Source organism: Cyprinodon tularosa, unplaced genomic scaffold (assembly GCF_016077235.1).
Source record: "Cyprinodon tularosa strain WSP-4 unplaced genomic scaffold, ASM1607723v1 ctg580, whole genome shotgun sequence".
Classification (NCBI taxonomy): Eukaryota; Metazoa; Chordata; class Actinopteri; order Cyprinodontiformes; family Cyprinodontidae; genus Cyprinodon; species Cyprinodon tularosa.
The window spans coordinates 531797-549110 of record NW_024039319.1 but is presented as its reverse complement, the minus strand read 5'-3'; the positions used below and the strand labels follow the sequence as shown (position 1 = coordinate 549110).

General features: G+C 38.9%; 2 protein-coding genes across 2 annotated transcripts in view; both read left to right on the top strand.

Annotated features, from left to right (window-relative positions):
* Positions 1–320: 320 nt before the first annotated feature.
* On the top strand, positions 321–7962 carry ap3s2 (adaptor related protein complex 3 subunit sigma 2). The gene is made up of 6 exons (XM_038306437.1): positions 321–508; positions 1597–1688; positions 2149–2260; positions 2483–2554; positions 4680–4787; positions 7126–7962. The coding sequence occupies exons 1-6, from the start codon at positions 440–442 to the stop codon at positions 7249–7251; spliced, it is 579 nt and encodes a 192-aa protein (XP_038162365.1). The 5' UTR covers positions 321–439; the 3' UTR covers positions 7252–7962.
* A 201-nt stretch (positions 7963–8163) lies between these two features.
* The window catches only part of LOC119797358 (aminopeptidase N-like), a 34696-nt gene continuing 25545 nt past the window's right edge, over positions 8164–17314 (top strand). Inside the window, exon 1 of the mRNA XM_038306413.1 lies at positions 8164–8280. The gene's annotated coding sequence lies outside the window, so the exon portion shown is untranslated. The remainder of the gene's footprint in view (positions 8281–17314) is intronic.

The window sequence follows — 17314 nt, the reverse complement described above, 5'->3', positions numbered from 1 at the left end:
GTTGCATTCCAACTTTCTTTATCCCATTTTATTACTTTTCATTTTATTTTTAATTTCAAATAATTGTATCAATTTAATTATATTATGCGTTTTTTACTCTCAGTTACATATATTTCCTATAACTTCCAGTTTTAAAACTGAGCCACTGTTAACCAATGGTTAGTGGAAAAAAATAAAATAAAAAATACTAAACTTCTACGAGCCCCTTACCTAAATGTATAAAATATTTAAAAGAATACTAAAAATTACAAACGTTCAATAGGAATACCGGAACATAAAGATATGATTCTGGTGAAAATCGACTCATTTTCGCTGGAACGCAGCCGGACGTGACGTTTACTTTTCCGGCCTTCCAAATACCACTTAGCATTCAAGTTAACAACAGTTACTAATCTCACATTATTTTTGCTCTGTCGTTTGGTGACATTGAAGAACAAACATGATAAAAGCTATATTGATATTTAACAACCACGGGAAGCCGCGGCTGATCAGATTCTATCAATATTTTGTGAGTATTTTTTGATGTTGCTCTTTCAACCGGTTAGCATCTTCCGAGTTTGCTAACGACCGTTAGCTGGTGTATAAACAGTGAACAATGCAACCCGTTATCATCTTAGAATATTATTTACGTGTTCACGGTTGGTTTTCTAACAGACATTTACGATTAAGGTGTTATCTGGGGAACCAGATACTTTGGGACTAATTTTCAAGAAAATTGTAAAAAACAAAACAAAAATGTGATTCTGTTGTGTAACTTAGTTCAAATATTCTTTTAACAACCTGAAACCTCTAAGATTGATATTTGTTACACTTTATTCAAAACCATTAGTTTGTTCTTCCTAACGTTTAGTGACCATTAAGAACCGTTGCAGGGTCGAAGAGTCACAGGCATGTCAAAGACTGAAGCCAGAAAAGTCATTGCAAAATAAGGTGACTGCTCACAGAGAGCTTTATGCAAGAAAATGAATGGAGAGTTGGATGAAGGAGAAAATTCTGGAAAAAAATGTTGCACAAATATGAGGGATAGTTTGCATCCTTGTGCAGCTTGAGAAGCACTGCTCATTCAAGAGTTTCTGGAGAACAAGCACTGCTGTGCCTTTGAGCCATCACCTACCTACTCGGCAAGAGGCACCAATTCCTTTTTGGCAAGCAACTTGCCTGACCTAAACCCCAAACAGAACCTGTGGACTTTTGTCAAAATGAAGATGGTGGTTATGACAATGGGAAACAATGCAGGTGGTTGAATGCTGTGATTAAAGCAGCCGAGCCATTATAAAGTCAGTGTTGTGTCCCCTGTAAAACACTGACATAGTGTTTGGAAGCAGCCATGTTAAGATATAATATAAAAAGAAACAAAACGTTTGGAGGAAGAGTTATTCCTCCAGAATTAATAGGACAAATGGTGGCTAAGTGTGAACAGCAATCTAAAGGGCAAAGGATCCAGCATCCTGTTAAAGTTAATAGACTAATAAACTTGACAAAGCGGATTCCGCCTTGCGTCTGGAAAGGAAACTGTGACTATGCAGTGAAAATCAAAAACTACCTGTAACATTTCTGAAGTTGTTTGCTCCTCACCGTGACTTTCTTTTCTTGCAGTCAGAGGACATGCAGCAGCAGATAATTCGAGAAACTTTCCATTTGGTTTCGAAGAGAGACGACAATGTTTGTAACTTCTTGGAGGGTGGAAGGTAAGTTTTTTTTCATATCACTGTAGATCAATTCCTTACACACAAATTTGATCTTTCTAATCATTTATTCATTTATTACTATGACTTTAATCTCCGAAGTCAAAAGTGTAGATTCTCATTAAGTTTATGGTGAATAAAACAAATTCTTGCGGCAGACTTATTAGTTCATGGCCTGTTTTATATTTAGCAAAGTATCTCTGTTGAATATTGTATTTTTGAGCAACTGCATCCCTAAAATCTCAAGCTAAATATCAACATAATGAACTGACTGAGTGGCTTGTAGTAACTTCTTTTAAACAGTAGATGGCAGCAACGCAAAGCTTTCAACCTTCTCCTTTAATCAAAATAATTAATTTAAATGTTCAGCAAAGACAACCTTTACTTTTTTCTCTCTTACAGTAAATGAAAACCTGCCTCTGCTTTATCTTTTAAGTATATTTATTCTCAAATCTGCTTTCAGTCTCATTGGGGGCTCAGACTACAAGTTGATCTACCGGCATTATGCTACCCTCTACTTTGTTTTCTGTGTTGACTCGTCTGAGAGTGAGCTCGGTATCCTGGACCTGATTCAGGTAAGCTGCTGTCTTTTAGTGTAACTGTGTGAAAATGAGTGAAAGTTCACTTAAAGGAATCGTTTATTTTCTTTCTTTAGAGATTCTGGAGATAGTTTTATCTTATTACCTATAGTTGACCAATCTGATCGTTAAAGGCAGGAAAGAGGATTCTGTGGTGGAAGATATGTCCATATAATGAGCCACTACTAAATGTTTTCTTTTGCCTGTTTTAAATTTTAGGTTTTTGTGGAAACTCTTGATAAATGCTTTGAAAACGTTTGTGAACTGGACCTTATATTCCACATGGATAAGGTGAGTGACGGTGCTTCTGGTGCTGAAACCTGTTTCTCTATATTTCTTCTGCATTCTGCCACTTGTATTTCTGCAAAAACAATCTTAAATCATGGCAGAGATTTTTAAAGCAAAAGGGCTTTTTTTCACTGCACAGTAAGCTGCCTTTATGTGTTAAAGATGCACAGTCAGTTTTATATTTATACACCCATTTCTCTAAATGTTTTTCACTTGTACTGTGCATGCAACAGGTGATAATTACATAGGTGATGTTGCTAAGCCAGTTAGCCCCTCATAGTGGAGTTGTGAAAATAATGAAAAAAAGTCAAGATTCTGTGTGGAAAAAATGCAACAAAAATGTTTGATCCCAAGCGGGATGTAACTGGAACAGTGCTGAGAATGGGAAACAGCATGAATGTTGGTTGAAGCTAAAGCTGCTGAGGCGTTCAGATGTGGGTGCAAAGTTGACGGGTTAAAGGGGAACACCGTTTTTTTCACATTTGCCCCTTAAATTTTACGTTATTACTTCATGTTCTACTCACCCATATGAGTTTGTGTCATTTAAAGCTGTTTTGAAGATAACGTCTTCAAATGGGCAATGAGTTGAGGCACAAACTAAACTGTTCATAATTTATTCTTTATGGTACGCCAGCATTCAGAACATGTAGGCGAATCACTGTCCCCCAGACATCCGCGGTTATATTTTTCATATTTATATATTTTTTTAAACAAAGCGGAGTGTGTATGACGTGTATGCTGTGCGGTCAGGCTCTGCTTAGTTGCTGCATTGTCACCGTCTCACTTTCTGAAAGTTCTGTAAAACTGCCAGCAGATGGCGCCACATCTTTTTTATGTCTGCTAATCGAACCTGCTGCTGAAATTCTAGGCTCAAGAAGGACTAAATCTCAACACCTTATTCTGAACAGGTGTGAAATTTGACTCTGACCCTTTAAATGAGAGGTTGTGTCGCTGCTTTTTTAATCTCACCTTTTTACAGTTTAAAGCTGTTAAACGTTTTCAGTAAAACAAAGCAAATTGGTTTCTATCTGAGCAGATCTAACTGTAGAAAGTCTCAGTTGCGCTTCGCCATATTAATATTTATATTTCTAAAGTTTCACTCTATAACAACAAATAAATAAAAGTGACAAAACGCAATCTAAACTCAGATCCAAAACCTTGATAAAAAATAACCAGCGTTATCTCAGAAAACTACAAGCGGGTAAAGTTCTGACCCAAACATTCACCAGCATCCAGACTTTCGCTTAACTATTAATCCGTCTTTTTATTTTTTTTATTAATAAATTAATAATCTGATTGCAAAAGCTCCTTAAAAAAAGTTTTCACAGAATGAAACTAGGTGAACCTAAATCTTTTTCCACTTGAGGAGTTCTGGATAGAGCAGATTGACAGACTTAAATGTTTTTTTCTATCTTAAATGCAGAATTTCTACATATTTTTTTCACAATCTTGGAATGATTGCTGCTCTAAGTAGGTCGCTCTGTCAACTAAAGGTACGTTTTAGAGTCTCTACACTCTAGTTAACAATTAATCGATTACTAAATTAGGTGACAATTATTTAAATAATCGATTAATCACAATTAATCAGGTTAATTGTCTCAGCTCTAATTCAGATTAATTCTTTATTTAAGTCGTTATAGTATATTAACATCCATTTTGCTCTTCTTTATCAAATCTCCTCCAAACGGGATCGGGAACATCTCTGAATTCTTTATGCTCCTCTCGGAAGGTGTCCTTTCACTCACACACCTTGGCTTATCAGTAGAAATCAGGCTTTTATTGTTTGTTTGTTTTTTCCACTGGAAAGAAAATCTCTGCTGCTCAGTAACCTGCATAACTTTACGAAGCTTCATTCATTTTAGAATGTAATTAAAAGTCCTCCTTGCTGGATAACTGATCAGACACATCAGCGGCCATCTTGACGCCATCAGTAATTTGATGTAACATGGAGCTGCTAAGTTTGTCGTTAGGAATGTTGCCAGCATATAAATATTAGCACGTTCACACATCGATTATGTTTACTTGCAGAGTTCTGATAATTGAGAGACAGTTAAATAAGATTAAAGAGAACTGGAGCAGTGGGAGTGATCTTAACGCTTTTGTTGTTTCTTACTTGCTTTTTCTGCAGGTCCACTATATCCTGCAGGAGGTTGTGATGGGAGGCATGGTACTGGAGACCAACATGAACGAGATAGTTGCACAAGTGGAGGTGCAAAACCGCATGGAAAAGTCAGAGGTCAGGCCCTGTCTGTCATGATAAGAGGAATGTCTGTTTTTTATCATTTGTGGGGGTTTTCTTCTCTTAACTCACTCTTCAGACATTAAATTTAGCAGAGGTAGTAGTGGTAACACCAATACAACTTAAAGCTTCCATGTATTTAAGGCTCAATATTCACTTGTCTAACTAACATCAGTCTATATTTGGGCTATAATTGCGATACATGATATCTATCATATATTTAAATTACCTTCAAAAACAGTAGTGCATAAAATTGCACTGATATACTAATTAAAACCTTTGGTTTCAAATTTAATGTCAGCATTAGACCTTTAACAAGATCCCATCAACCAAACAGGAAACAAAGCAAAAACACACAACTGAATAAAATGTAAAATAAAGAAGGGCTCTTTTGTGTGTAATAAAAAAAAAAATGCAGAATGAAAAAAAGAAATTGACCTCAAATTACAAAAAGAAAAGTGGAAATACTGTCCAAAAATTAGAGCATTATCAGAGCATCTGAAAACTATTAGCATTGACCTTTATGTTCTGGGAATTTTAAAGAAGCACAAAAAGTTGTAAAACTGAGAACATTACCAAGTTTGGAAAATGGCTGAAAAACCTCTGAATAAGACGACATCACATCACAGGTATTAGATCATCTGATAAACATTTAAATAACGTAATATATAGCTGCTGTGCTTTCCCTCCATATCTTCCTTCTTCATTCATAACGGGTCGCTTTTTCCAACGGCGAGGCCAACGTCTTTGGCTTCACAGCTGATTTATTTAGTGTTTTTAATTGGTCAGCGGCGACACGAGGACATGCAGAGTTTACAACATTCATCATTTTGCTGTGGTTAACTTTTTAGGTGTTGGAATATATTTTTACTATCTTTTGCAGCAGTGCTTTTGTTCGAAGTCCTATATGTGAGATCCAAAGCTCTGCCATACATTGTTCAGCTGAAACACCTGCTGTCGGCCTCTGCTTTCGTTTTATCAATGGCACCCTCTGGTGGACAAAGGCAACATTGCAATACTGACCTTCTGAAGCCTCTTTCCCACTGAAATTAGTGGGTTAACGCTTGTTTTTCAAACAAGGCTCGACCCGCTAGCAATCAGAATTGGTCTCCCTTCATGCAGGGTTATTGTCGATGATGTCATCAGTGCGACAGAAATCAGGAAATTAAACAATAGAGAGCAACATGAAAAGAAGACGGGGCGTAGAAAATGTGCTTCATCGTTTCGTTCTTTTGTCCGTCCGTCTCTCAAACCATGTTTATCAAATGTAAACAGATTTGTTTCGGCTTGTTGGATCAGAAGCGACTGCCGCCATGTTGTGACGTCCATTCTTTGCACTCAGTGGTATCACATGAATTAGGTAGTCGACCTGGGTCTGACTACTGTTAGCTGACCGAAGTCTGGCCGTTTAAGGACGATCTAACCCCGGGTCACTTAGCGAGTCGTTAGACAGTGAGCTGTTCCCACCGCCACTAAAACCTGATCTTTCCTTGGTTTAAAATGAGTTTTTGTGTGCTGCTGTGGTTCCTGTCTGAATAAAAACAACAAAATAAAGGCCGCTAGAGCCTGAAAATAATTTTTGGCCTGTATGAAAGTGGTATAAGTGATATAGGATAAAACAAATTAAATGTAATGAACCATTAAGCGACAGTTAATCGTATTTCAGTGTCTCGTATGACATGTAAATAGTAGAACCATAAAACAGAGTCGCTACAGAGATGAAACAAACCTGTTGGGTTCCAACAAACACTGATATTTTTTTTAATTATCAATTTTTGCCACAAATGACTGGTTTTGCCGGTATGAAAGAGATCCCAGAGTTCTGAGGCTTTGTTTCAGAAGAGTTAAGGTGTAACATTCAGCTTTTTTTATTTATTTATTTTTTTTTACTCCGTCTTGTTTTCAGCTATTTCCCTTCTTTTCAGTTTGTAGTTCTGTTCTCTAAGCTCTCTGTTGGATGCTCACATCCTGGCTAAATGTTTTCAAACTTAACCCAGCTTAAATCTTCTCCTCCTCCTCATCCCTGACCTCTCTGGGTTTCTTGAACAAACCCTTCAAAGGCCTCCAAAGAACAGCTGTATTTATACAGCAAATAAATTACAAACACTGGCACATTGGGCACGTAGGGGGCTTCTTTTCCAGAGAACTATAGCAGAATAATGTTTGCAGCAAACACATTTGAACATTTATTTTCTGCTCTTACTGTTACATTTGCTCAAAGAAAATCAAACATAGTTAAAAGAAAGAAGACAATAGAATCAAGTAATCCGTATAAACCAGGAGAATCTCTGTAAAAGGCCTTGAAGGTGTTTTCTGTCCTGTTTTTTGTGCGCAGGGCGGTCTGTCGGCGGCCCCTGCTCGCGCTGTCTCTGCCGTGAAGAACATGAACCTGCCAGAGATCCCTCGCAACATCAACATTGGAGACATCAATATAAAAGTGCCAAGCCTCTCCCCGTTCTGAGGAGCGTTCCCGCTGCGCTCTGCAGGGCCCGGAGAACTCTGCTACCAAAAGCAGCGCTGCGGCTCACGTTGACAGCACTGGTTTTTATTCTTAACTTAATGAACCACAACAGCTTAACCTTTCCTTCATGCAGATTTACCTGATTTAATATATTTGCACACTTAAAGTTTGATTCTTGAAATCATCCAATACATTTTCTGGCACTTGAATCATTGAATTACTCCAAATAAATAGAAATCCTCTCAGCCCAGTGTGAATTTTCCCACACTGTCCCTCTGACCATCTGCTCTTCTTATTTTAAGTAATTCTCAGCAGATTAAAAAAATGTAATTTTCTGACTTTTATTAGACGTCATTCAGTCCAAGCGTGACGGGATCCTTTGACTTCTGTGCTGTAATCATTTAAACTTTGTCTTCAGATTGTTTTCTCCCCTGTAATTTATCATGTCTCTGTTATAACTCCTGATGAATGTTTCCTTCCTGGGGGCGAACAGTGATGATGTAAACGCTGCCTGGTTCCAGCCAAATCTCAGCGTGCTGTCAGAGGGGGGGTTGACATCTTTTTAGCGAGAAAGCAGATGTTTTGTGTTTCTATCAATGTTTTGTGTCCTATTTTGTTAGAGATCTTGTGAATTCTAATGGAAAATAAACATGTCTTGTTGTCAAAGACATTCCTTTGCTAAGGTGAAGTAAATAAACACTTAGAAATATTTAAAAGTGTCCTGATGTGATTTAAACAAAGGCTGGAACCCAGAGCCGTCTTCACCTTCTGCTTGAACAGCTTGCAGAAGCTGCAGCTTTTTTCCGCATTCTTTCTCACCTCTGTTCCAGTTATTTAGAGGGGATTTTTTTTTTAAATGAGGGAGTCTTTTACTCCCTGACGTTCTCAGAAAAAAAAAAAAAAAACGGTGCTAGCTCTCACCGCCTCCCACTATCAGGCTCACAGATGCTGACCACAAGCTTGAACCGTGGATCTCTCCTGCTGAACCTCCACGTCAGAGCGGGACGCACAGAGGCCATCCAGTGATTGGTATGTACAGTGTTCGCTCCACAGGTTGCTGAAATCTGTCCACAGCTATTCTTTAATGTTTCATTTAAATGGAACCCCGCTCTAGCCGTCTTATCTGTAACTAAGCTTTCTAAGGGCTGGAAAGCAGCTGAAGTTTTTCTAATAGAGTTTTTACAAGTGAAGAATAATTGCATAGTTGTAAATACATTAAAATAATTCCATAAAATAGAAAGTAAAATAATTTCCCTGCCTTCTAAAGGGAGATTAGTTAGTTTATATGAATTGGACCAAATAGGAAAAGGATTATTTTTGTGTTTAGTTTGACTTCAGGCTCATGTCTCCTGTCTATGGTGGAGTTTCTGGATCCAAACCCTGCTGCTCGGCATCATGCTTATTTCACTTGGTGATGATGATGAAGATGATGTTAACCCAATGTATTGCTGAAGCAGCCTCTTTATAAAGCTCTATCGTTCCTTTCACCAGGTCACATGTGCACACCCTGCCCTTTTGTTTTAATTCCTCCTCTTTTTTTTTAACACTGAAAATATGTGACTTTGAGGTCCCAAGAAAAACATTCCCACTCGCCAGGATTATGCTGCTCTTTGTTGGCAAGGAGTACCAGCACTGATTTATTTGGCTGCTGTTGGATGTCAACTTGGTGCAGAGGGACATGTTGGAAACACTGAAAGGGAAAACATGTTGGCGATCAATTATTAACTGAAACAATATGCTCTGATCTGTTATATAAATTACCCTAAAGGTTATGCTTAGTATGACCCTGATAGAACATAGATACATAGAATCAACAACATGGCCGCCTATTTTATTTTCTTACTAGCTTGGAACACTGCAGATTCTCCTCTAAATCATTAACAAAAATGGACACGGTCTGTTATCTCTCTCCTGGAGGAATCCATCACAGGAACTGCTAAAAAGGATTCCCGCGGGTCCTTAAAAAGTCTTAAAAGGCATTGAATTCTTCATAATAAGAATAAGGCCTTAATTGGTATTAAAATGTCTTAAAGCTACAGTGTGTAATAATTACAGGGATATACAGTCAGAAATGTAATATATTATACATAACTATGTTATTTATCATCATCTACGAGCTCAGCCTCTTAACCTTAATATTTGCGTTGCCTTAGAATTCGTTATTTATAATTACTTAGGAGCGGGTCTCGCAGCCATGGAGGCAGACATCTTTGCGCTACGGCAGCGCAGAGCCAACAAACTAGCGATTGCGAGATCTCCCATTACGCTCGAAAGTAACTACGGCAAGTTGAGAGAGATGAACTGAGACGGTAGTGAACAATAGATGGCAGTATTAAAATTATCTATGCAAACAAACCTCATCACTTGAGAAGGTAGGTGATGCGGACGTCGTGGAAGACATTCTGTCCTGTAACGATCGCCGTACTGTTGGGGGGGAGAAGCGGTGGGGGGGAGACGTTCATGTTGCTGCGGTCTGCAGTCTGGATGTATGTCACTAAAAGTTACACACTGTAGCTTTAAATCAGTCTTTCGTAGATCCTAATTTTTAAAACATCATAAATAGGATTATTTTTATTACGATTTATTTTTGTATTCTAAATAAAACGTTAAAATTGACACATTTTTTTTCTTTTTTATTAAAAAAAAACGCCTCGCCATTATTGGTTCCGTCCCGATAGCGGAACCAATAAAGCGTTGTTGCGGCCGGGACATTTGGGAGATGCACCATTAACTTATTATCTGGAAAATATGAGCAAGTGTAAATGTAACCAAATTGTCTCCAGCCAAGAGTTTTCTCCACGGCTAAAACCAGGGAACATACATGAAGCTCAGTGGATTTAGTGCAAGAAGTCATTCAAGCTCAGAACGATGGGAATTAAGGCAGTGGAGTCGCACATGCGAAGCACGAAACACAAAGCGTCAAAATGGAGTTACAGAGAAACAGCCGGTATTTCTCAGTTTAGTTCCACCCTTGTCTCTGCAACGCCTCCACTTATCACCAAATCAAACAGACTAAGAAAACCATACAAAGAAAAATAGCTGCAAAAAAGACTTAGCCTGGTTATGTTGGGGCTTTAAAACTGATTTGTTTTGTTCCCTGCTAAAACAAAGTTTGTGAATTCAGTTAAATAATTGTTCAAATATATCTGTCATTTGTGTGTTTTTAGCTTTCTTCCTGTATGGGAAGCTTTTCAACATTTGAAACATTATTGCAGTGGTTTATGTTAAAATAAACCTTTGGGTTAAGTTGTCGCAAGCAGGTTTTTCTTGTGTTTCTTGTGAATTTGGTCTTAAATTTTTATTTCAAGTGGCATTAAGTCTTAAAAAGTCTTAAACTTAAGTTGCCTTATGCTGTAGGAACCCTGGCTAATGCAACTAAACTTTTACTTTCTCTCGCATATTAAGAAAATCTGGATCAGAATCAGAAATGCTATATCGCCAAATAGTGTTACTATAAATAAAATTAATTTTTTAGTTGGACATGCATGTGTGTGTTTTTCAGATCATATTTATTATTGCATCTTAGCACATTAAAGACGTATCATCTTTATAGAGCGCATACATAAACATGAAGCCCTATTGTTGTTAGTACCTCTTTTGGCTGGAGGAAAATTAACAATGAACCAAAACATGATCAATAAATCCCATGAAGATCCTGTAAGTCAGCCGCTCTCTTGCTACGTTTGTCACAGTCATTCTCTCTTTAATTCTTCCACTTTTTTCTGGTTTACATCCCTTTAATCAACTCTTTAACTGTTAGACCTTTAAACCATTGACCATTGAACCACTCTGCTGCCTTAAAATTAATGTTTTAACCATAGAATTCCAGCAGCGTATGCAGCGTGACTGTTGGGTCTGTTGTTTTTTTATGTTGCTCTGCAACACCAGATGATTAAGGATGTGGAAATAATGATTCCCTAAAACGGAGCCGATCGAATAATAAATGTTTGACCTTGAACGCAACAAGCCCAGTTTCAGAAAACACACATCTTATAGGATTTACTATCAATGTAGTGCATTGCATTAGCAAATCAAAAACAAGGCTTGTCGCGACTGAAATAAAGATCTTTTTATTGCATGTTTAGAAAAACAAGAAAAAGTCTGTATTCTGACAGAGAAGCCAATAATTCACCCAGACACGGTGAATATTGGAGAATATTGACTTAACTAGAGATGGAGGGAGACAGGCTGGTAGCCTGAACAGACTGTTGGCAGGCTGGTAGCCTGAACAGACTGTTGGCAGGCTGGTAGCCTGAACGGGCTGTTGGCATGCTGGTAGCCTGAACAGACTGTTGGCAGGCTGGTAGCCTGAACGGGCTGTTGGCATGCTGGTAGCCTGAACAGACTGTTGGCAGGCTGGTAGCCTGAACAGGCTGTTGGCAGGCTGGTAGCCTGAACAGGCTGTGGGCAGGCTGGTAGCCTGAACAGGCTTTGGGCAGGCTGGTAGCCTGAACAGGCTGTTGGCAGGCTGGTAGCCTGAACGGGCTGTTGGCATGCTGGTAGCCTGAACGGGCTGTTGGCAGGCTGGTAGCCTGAACGGGCTGTTGGCAGGCTGGTAGCCTGAACGGGCTGTTGGCAGGCTGGTAAGACGACAGATGGCTGAACAGGGTGATGACAGGCTTAAAATAGACTGGGAGCAGGCAGAGGCAGTCCGGGTCATGTCCAGAAACAGATTAGAGCGCAGTGAGGGCAGAATGAACACAACAAGGAAGGAAGTGCACATAAGCACTGTGAATGGACTCATGCAGGGATTAAGACAATCTGGCAGAGTGTAACTGAGAGAGACATGTGAAGCCTTTCTTTTTAAGTGGGCAGCATTAGGTGAAACTGTTCACCAATTAATCAGAGTGGAGCAAGCAGGAAGATAAAAATTGCCAACCAGCTGAAAAAGCAGCCAAAGACAGTCTACATGACAGCAAGATCGTGTTTATACAGTTTTGCTCTAGATGCAAAGTTTCTGAGTACCACAATACTTTTGGGGATTTTAAAGCAATACTACAACAAACGTTGATTAAAATAAAAAGAGATTATTTAGCCTATGATGTCTATTTTTATTTAGAAATCCCCAAGCTTGAAGTTGGGAAAGTTATATCAGCTTTACAATTCCTAAACTTGAAATCCAACATGGTTGCCTTCATCCAAAAGTCTAAAAGAGGCCAGGTCAGATACTTTGACTGTATTAAACTACAGGACACAAAAAAATATGACAGGTATTTGTATTTAATGTTCATTTATTTCTTTTGAGTCTAGAAATAAGTTTTGCTTCTGAATGGATCATAAAAGGTGCCGTACACCAGTTTCTGGAAGCTTTGATTACCTTACTGACAATTTGAACCAATGCAAATGCCTCACTCATACAAAACCTTACATCACAGTAACTAGAAACCTAACTCTGTGAACCTCAACTTCCTTTTTTATATATCATATATTATTATATTCCAAGTGCTACTAAAGTCTGATCCCTTTTGGCATCCAATTCGCCTTCGCCCATATTGGGTGCTCAGAGCAAAATGGCAATAAGAGTACGCGTCTTTCATAACCGAGTAGAGCACAGTGAAAATTTACTGTAGTTAAGCGATTAGAAGTTTTGTGTTTATTTGTGTCACCTTAACCAATCAGACTGTCAGAAACTGACTTGATCTGTTTGATCTTTTCCGCTGCAGCAGTAAAACTAATGTCCACTGGGGCCACACAAGAAAAACCAGCAACCGGATTGATGTTCCTCCTATTCAGTGATGCAGTGGAGAGAGCTCGTCGAGGGCCAGAATGTCAATAACCATTGCCAGGCAAACCACACCGACAATTTGCCACTTTTGATTTGACTGTATCCTACCACAGTCAAGTGACAAAGTACAAATACTTCATTACCAAAAAAATAAAAATATCATCCTGTCAATTTCTCCATGGTTGGACTCGGTGCTGCCCCCGCTTGTTGTTCACCACATACCAAAATAAATAGTTTTTCAAGATGTTACTAAGTTAAATTTGACACTCTTACCAGCGGTTATAAAATTAGGAAAAATAAGTCTAAGGAAGTTATCATCCAGAATTGTAGAAACATGTTACTTTAATAGGGTAGCGCAAGAAAGCTTCTGTCCTTAACTTTTTTCCTGAATTACTTTTACTTTTATAAGTTAAGTCTTTTTATAAATGCTACTTTTACACTTAAGTGAAAAGCTTAAGTTGATCCTCTAACCTCTACAAAAGTGTTTTTAAACATTAGAATTTATACTTCTACTGTAGCAGGGGTGGGTAATACCAGTTCCTGAGGGCCAGTGTCCTGCAACGTTTAGATGTGCCTTTTGTTCAACACACCTGAGTCAAGTAATTAGATAATTGAGAGCACTCTGGAGGAACTAACTGAATACTGCGGAGACAAAAGACACACCTGAAGCAGGTGTTGGACCAAGGGTGAATCTAAAGGGTGGAGGATACCAGTAACCTGACTCCGCGGAGCAAATCCATCTGGAAACCTTCCGTAGAAGTAATTTTGGGAAGGGGCGAAAATACTGGTTAACTGATTGGCCTATGTTGGTGATAGACGGGCCAAATAAACCAATCAGATAAACGAAGCATATGACGTACTAACAGAGCGACGACGAAAACACAAGCTAGGCTACTCTTGCCGAAACCAGTCGGGAGAAGAGCAAAAACATCTTTTCCTCTGAGAAAAGCCTCCAGAGCAGTGTTTTGCTCTTCTTTCAGTGAAGAAATACTCTGTAATTCCGATAAAACTTGCTCGATAGCCACGCTAACGCTAGTTTCATCGGCTGAAGCCGCCATGTTCTTTAGACTGAACTGTCGCACTTCTCGTTGCGTCACACCTCAACCCGCCTCAAAGCCAACGCTGATTGGACGTTCGTTTGGTGAACGGCTCCAAATTGTCTTTAACGGAGAGTCTCCAGACTGATCTGCGAGTGAAACCTTGAAAGCTCGCGAGATCAGGATGGTCTCACAAGGCTGGGATACCAGTCCTCAGGAACTAAAATTGCCCACCCCTGTACTAGAGTAATAAATACTAATACTTATGACACCTCTGTATCCTAATACGTCTTTCCCACTGGCTGAAAAACCTATTTAAACCCTGGAGCAATCAGCTTTTAGTGGCAGTGGAAAAAGCTGACTGATGCGTGTCTACCCGGGTCAAATGACTCGGCAAGTGACCCGCGTTAAAATCTCCTTGGCTCTGATCGGCGTGCTGTGGGAACACCAGAGCAGGGTTGACCCTCTAAATTGCGTTGCACTATTGAACGCAACGTATGGAATCAACACATCGCGCTAGTTGCTTCTGATCTAACAAGTAGAAACAACTCTGTTTACATTCGATAAACATGGAGCAGCTCTGGTGAGAGGGATTCAGACGGATAATAGAAAAAATAAAGCACATTGATTACGCCCTGGCTTCCTGTTGCTCTCCATTGTTTACTTTCCTGATTTCTGTTGCATCGCTGACATCATCAATGCTAACCCAGCATGATAGTGTCACCAGCGACGCGGCGGCGGGGGGATAAAACAGCTTTTTTTGCTAGTGGGAAAGGAGCCGAATGCTGATTATTAGCTGGTCGACCCATGTTTAAAAAGCTTTAACACGCTATTTTCAGTAGGAGACCGGCTTAAACTTCTACTCTTTCTTTTCACACTTCTGCTCTGTGTTGCCGACTCGCTTGGCTTCATTGCTTCTACCATAGAAATAATGAGGCTCTGCCTTCTTTTGTCGTCGCATGCAAAAGCAAAATCCTGCCTCCAGTGACCTGGACTTGTTCAACATAAAAACAAAGCTTTTCGTTTACTACCAAATAGGGTGTTAAACACAGAAATTAAATGTATATACAACAAGGTATGAAAGTTGAATCAGAAGACCTTTGCATGCAACCAGAGTGAGCTACAGCTGTAGAAATGAGTTATTTCATATGTTAGACAAGGCCCCTGTAATCATGTTTATCGTGTTAATAGGAGGCCATTGTCATAATGAGGTTTATTATATGAACCTAAATGATAATATATGCTATTATAAATATTATTATGCTTTTCTGTTCAAATGTAAACAAATTCACATAATAGAGGAAAAGACTAAAGTAAAACTTTTCTTTGAAGTCAATTTAATTTCTCTTTCAACTGCAGTTATTCAAAGACCTGATTCACAAATAAATAGTCCCTGCAGCCTTAAATGAAATCGAAGCATGATATAATCTAACAACACTGGTGAACATGCTGCAGTCTTTGACATGTGGGAGTTTGCCTGGTTCTACTGACATCACAGATAGCTGAGGGAAAGTGTTTCCTATAGGCGCTATGGATCTTATCAGAGTCAGATGTATTATTTCCAGATGTTGCTGTAGGATATCAGACTCAAACACCGCGGATCCAAACGGAGCCCATTGTGACTCTTTATTTACCACACTTGGAGATTTATTTTGTTTCTGATGAAAACGTGTTGATAAAGTTAAAGCCCTCAGAGTTATTTTGTCGCCTTCAGCAACCATTTAGGATGTATTTACAATATGTCATCTGTTTTTGTTGTTAAGGATAGAAAATAAATCTAGTTTGCTAACATTTGTCCCAACCATGTCTAAAAAAAAGAGTGTAAAATGCATACATAGATAAATTACACTTTTCTAAACCATTTGAGCAGAAACATTGTCTCTCTGTCTCAAAACTCCCTGTTTTGATAACTCTTTTTGGATAAGTTTGTTAAAGTTTAACAACAACAAAAACTGTTCATGCTGAACTTTACAATAAATGCAAATGGAGGTGGCCAGAGAACCCAGAATTGTACTCAAGCAGTAGAGCTACTTTGTTATATTTTCACTCAATAAGAGTACAAAGTATTTGGTAAAAGGCCACACAAATGCTTATTAACTCATCATAATAGGCTGTAATAAGAAAGACTGAAATGTGAATTGATATATGCAGATTCTAGAATTTTGAAGACAAACAAAAATAATAATAAAAAACATGGATAATGAATTGAACAAAAAATAAATTCAGACCGAAGAATCATCTTTCCAAATCAGTTTCCTCATTAGGTAATTTCTACATGCTAAAACAGTTTAAATCACCTCAAGTGATAATATTTATTCCTTACTGTAAATGAGCTTGAGTGCCAAATGTCATGGTTTGCCAGAAATACAGTAAGCTTGTTCACCAAAAAGTAACCGTCTTTTTCTGTGTATCTTTTTATTTTGACCTGAATAACTGTGTGTTTTTGTCTGGAGCATTTTAATTTATAACACGCTTTTTCATTATTCAAAGTACCCAAACATTTTACTCAAAAGTAAAAGGTATGGTGCTACTCCTAAAAAGTACAATGCTCAAAAAAATAAAGGGAACACAAAAACAACCCAGTAAAACTTCAATCAAATCAGACTTCTGTGAAATGAAACTGTTACCTTAGGAAGCAACACTGATTGACAATAAATTTCACATGCTGTTCAGCAAATGGAACAGACAACATGTGGAAATTATTGTCAATTAGCAAGACACACTAAATAAAGGACATGTTCTGCAGGTGGGGACCACAGACCCCTTCTCAGTACCTGTGTTTTCTGGCTGATGTTTTGCTAACTTTATATGGTTGATGGTGCTTTCACTCTCATGGTAGCATCAGACAGACTCGGATGGCACATTATTGTGAACTGTAGCAAGAAGCTATGCTGTGTCTATCAGCGTAGTTTCCAGAGGCACTACCAGGAGGCAGGGAGGAGGCAGTAGGAGGGCATAAGCCCTGCAGAAGCACTGTTACCTCTGCCTTTGTGCAAGGAGGAACAGGAGGAGCACTGCCTGAGCCCTGCTTAATGACCCCCAGCAGGCCACAAATGTGCATGTGTCTGCACAAACGGTTAGAAACTGACTCCATGAGGATAGTATGAGGGCCTGAAGTCCACAGATGGATGTTGTGCTCAAAGCCAAACACTGTGCAGGACATTTGGCATTTGCCAGAGAACACCAGTATTGGGTAATTCACTACTGGGGCCCTGTGCTCTTCAAAGATGAAAGCATGTTCGCTCTAAGCACATGTGGAAGACATGATAGAGTCTGGAGACACCATGGAGAGCGATCTACT

Excerpts from the sequence above, each read along its gene's own strand:
- ap3s2 (XM_038306437.1), top strand. The coding sequence starts at position 440 with ATGATAAAAGCTATATTGATATTTAACAACCACGGGAAGCCGCGGCTG. Across the intron at positions 1,689-2,148 it reads AACTTCTTGGAGGGTGGAAG|TCTCATTGGGGGCTCAGACT; the intron begins GTAAGTTTTTTT and ends ATCTGCTTTCAG. Across the intron at positions 2,261-2,482 it reads GTATCCTGGACCTGATTCAG|GTTTTTGTGGAAACTCTTGA; the intron begins GTAAGCTGCTGT and ends TTTAAATTTTAG.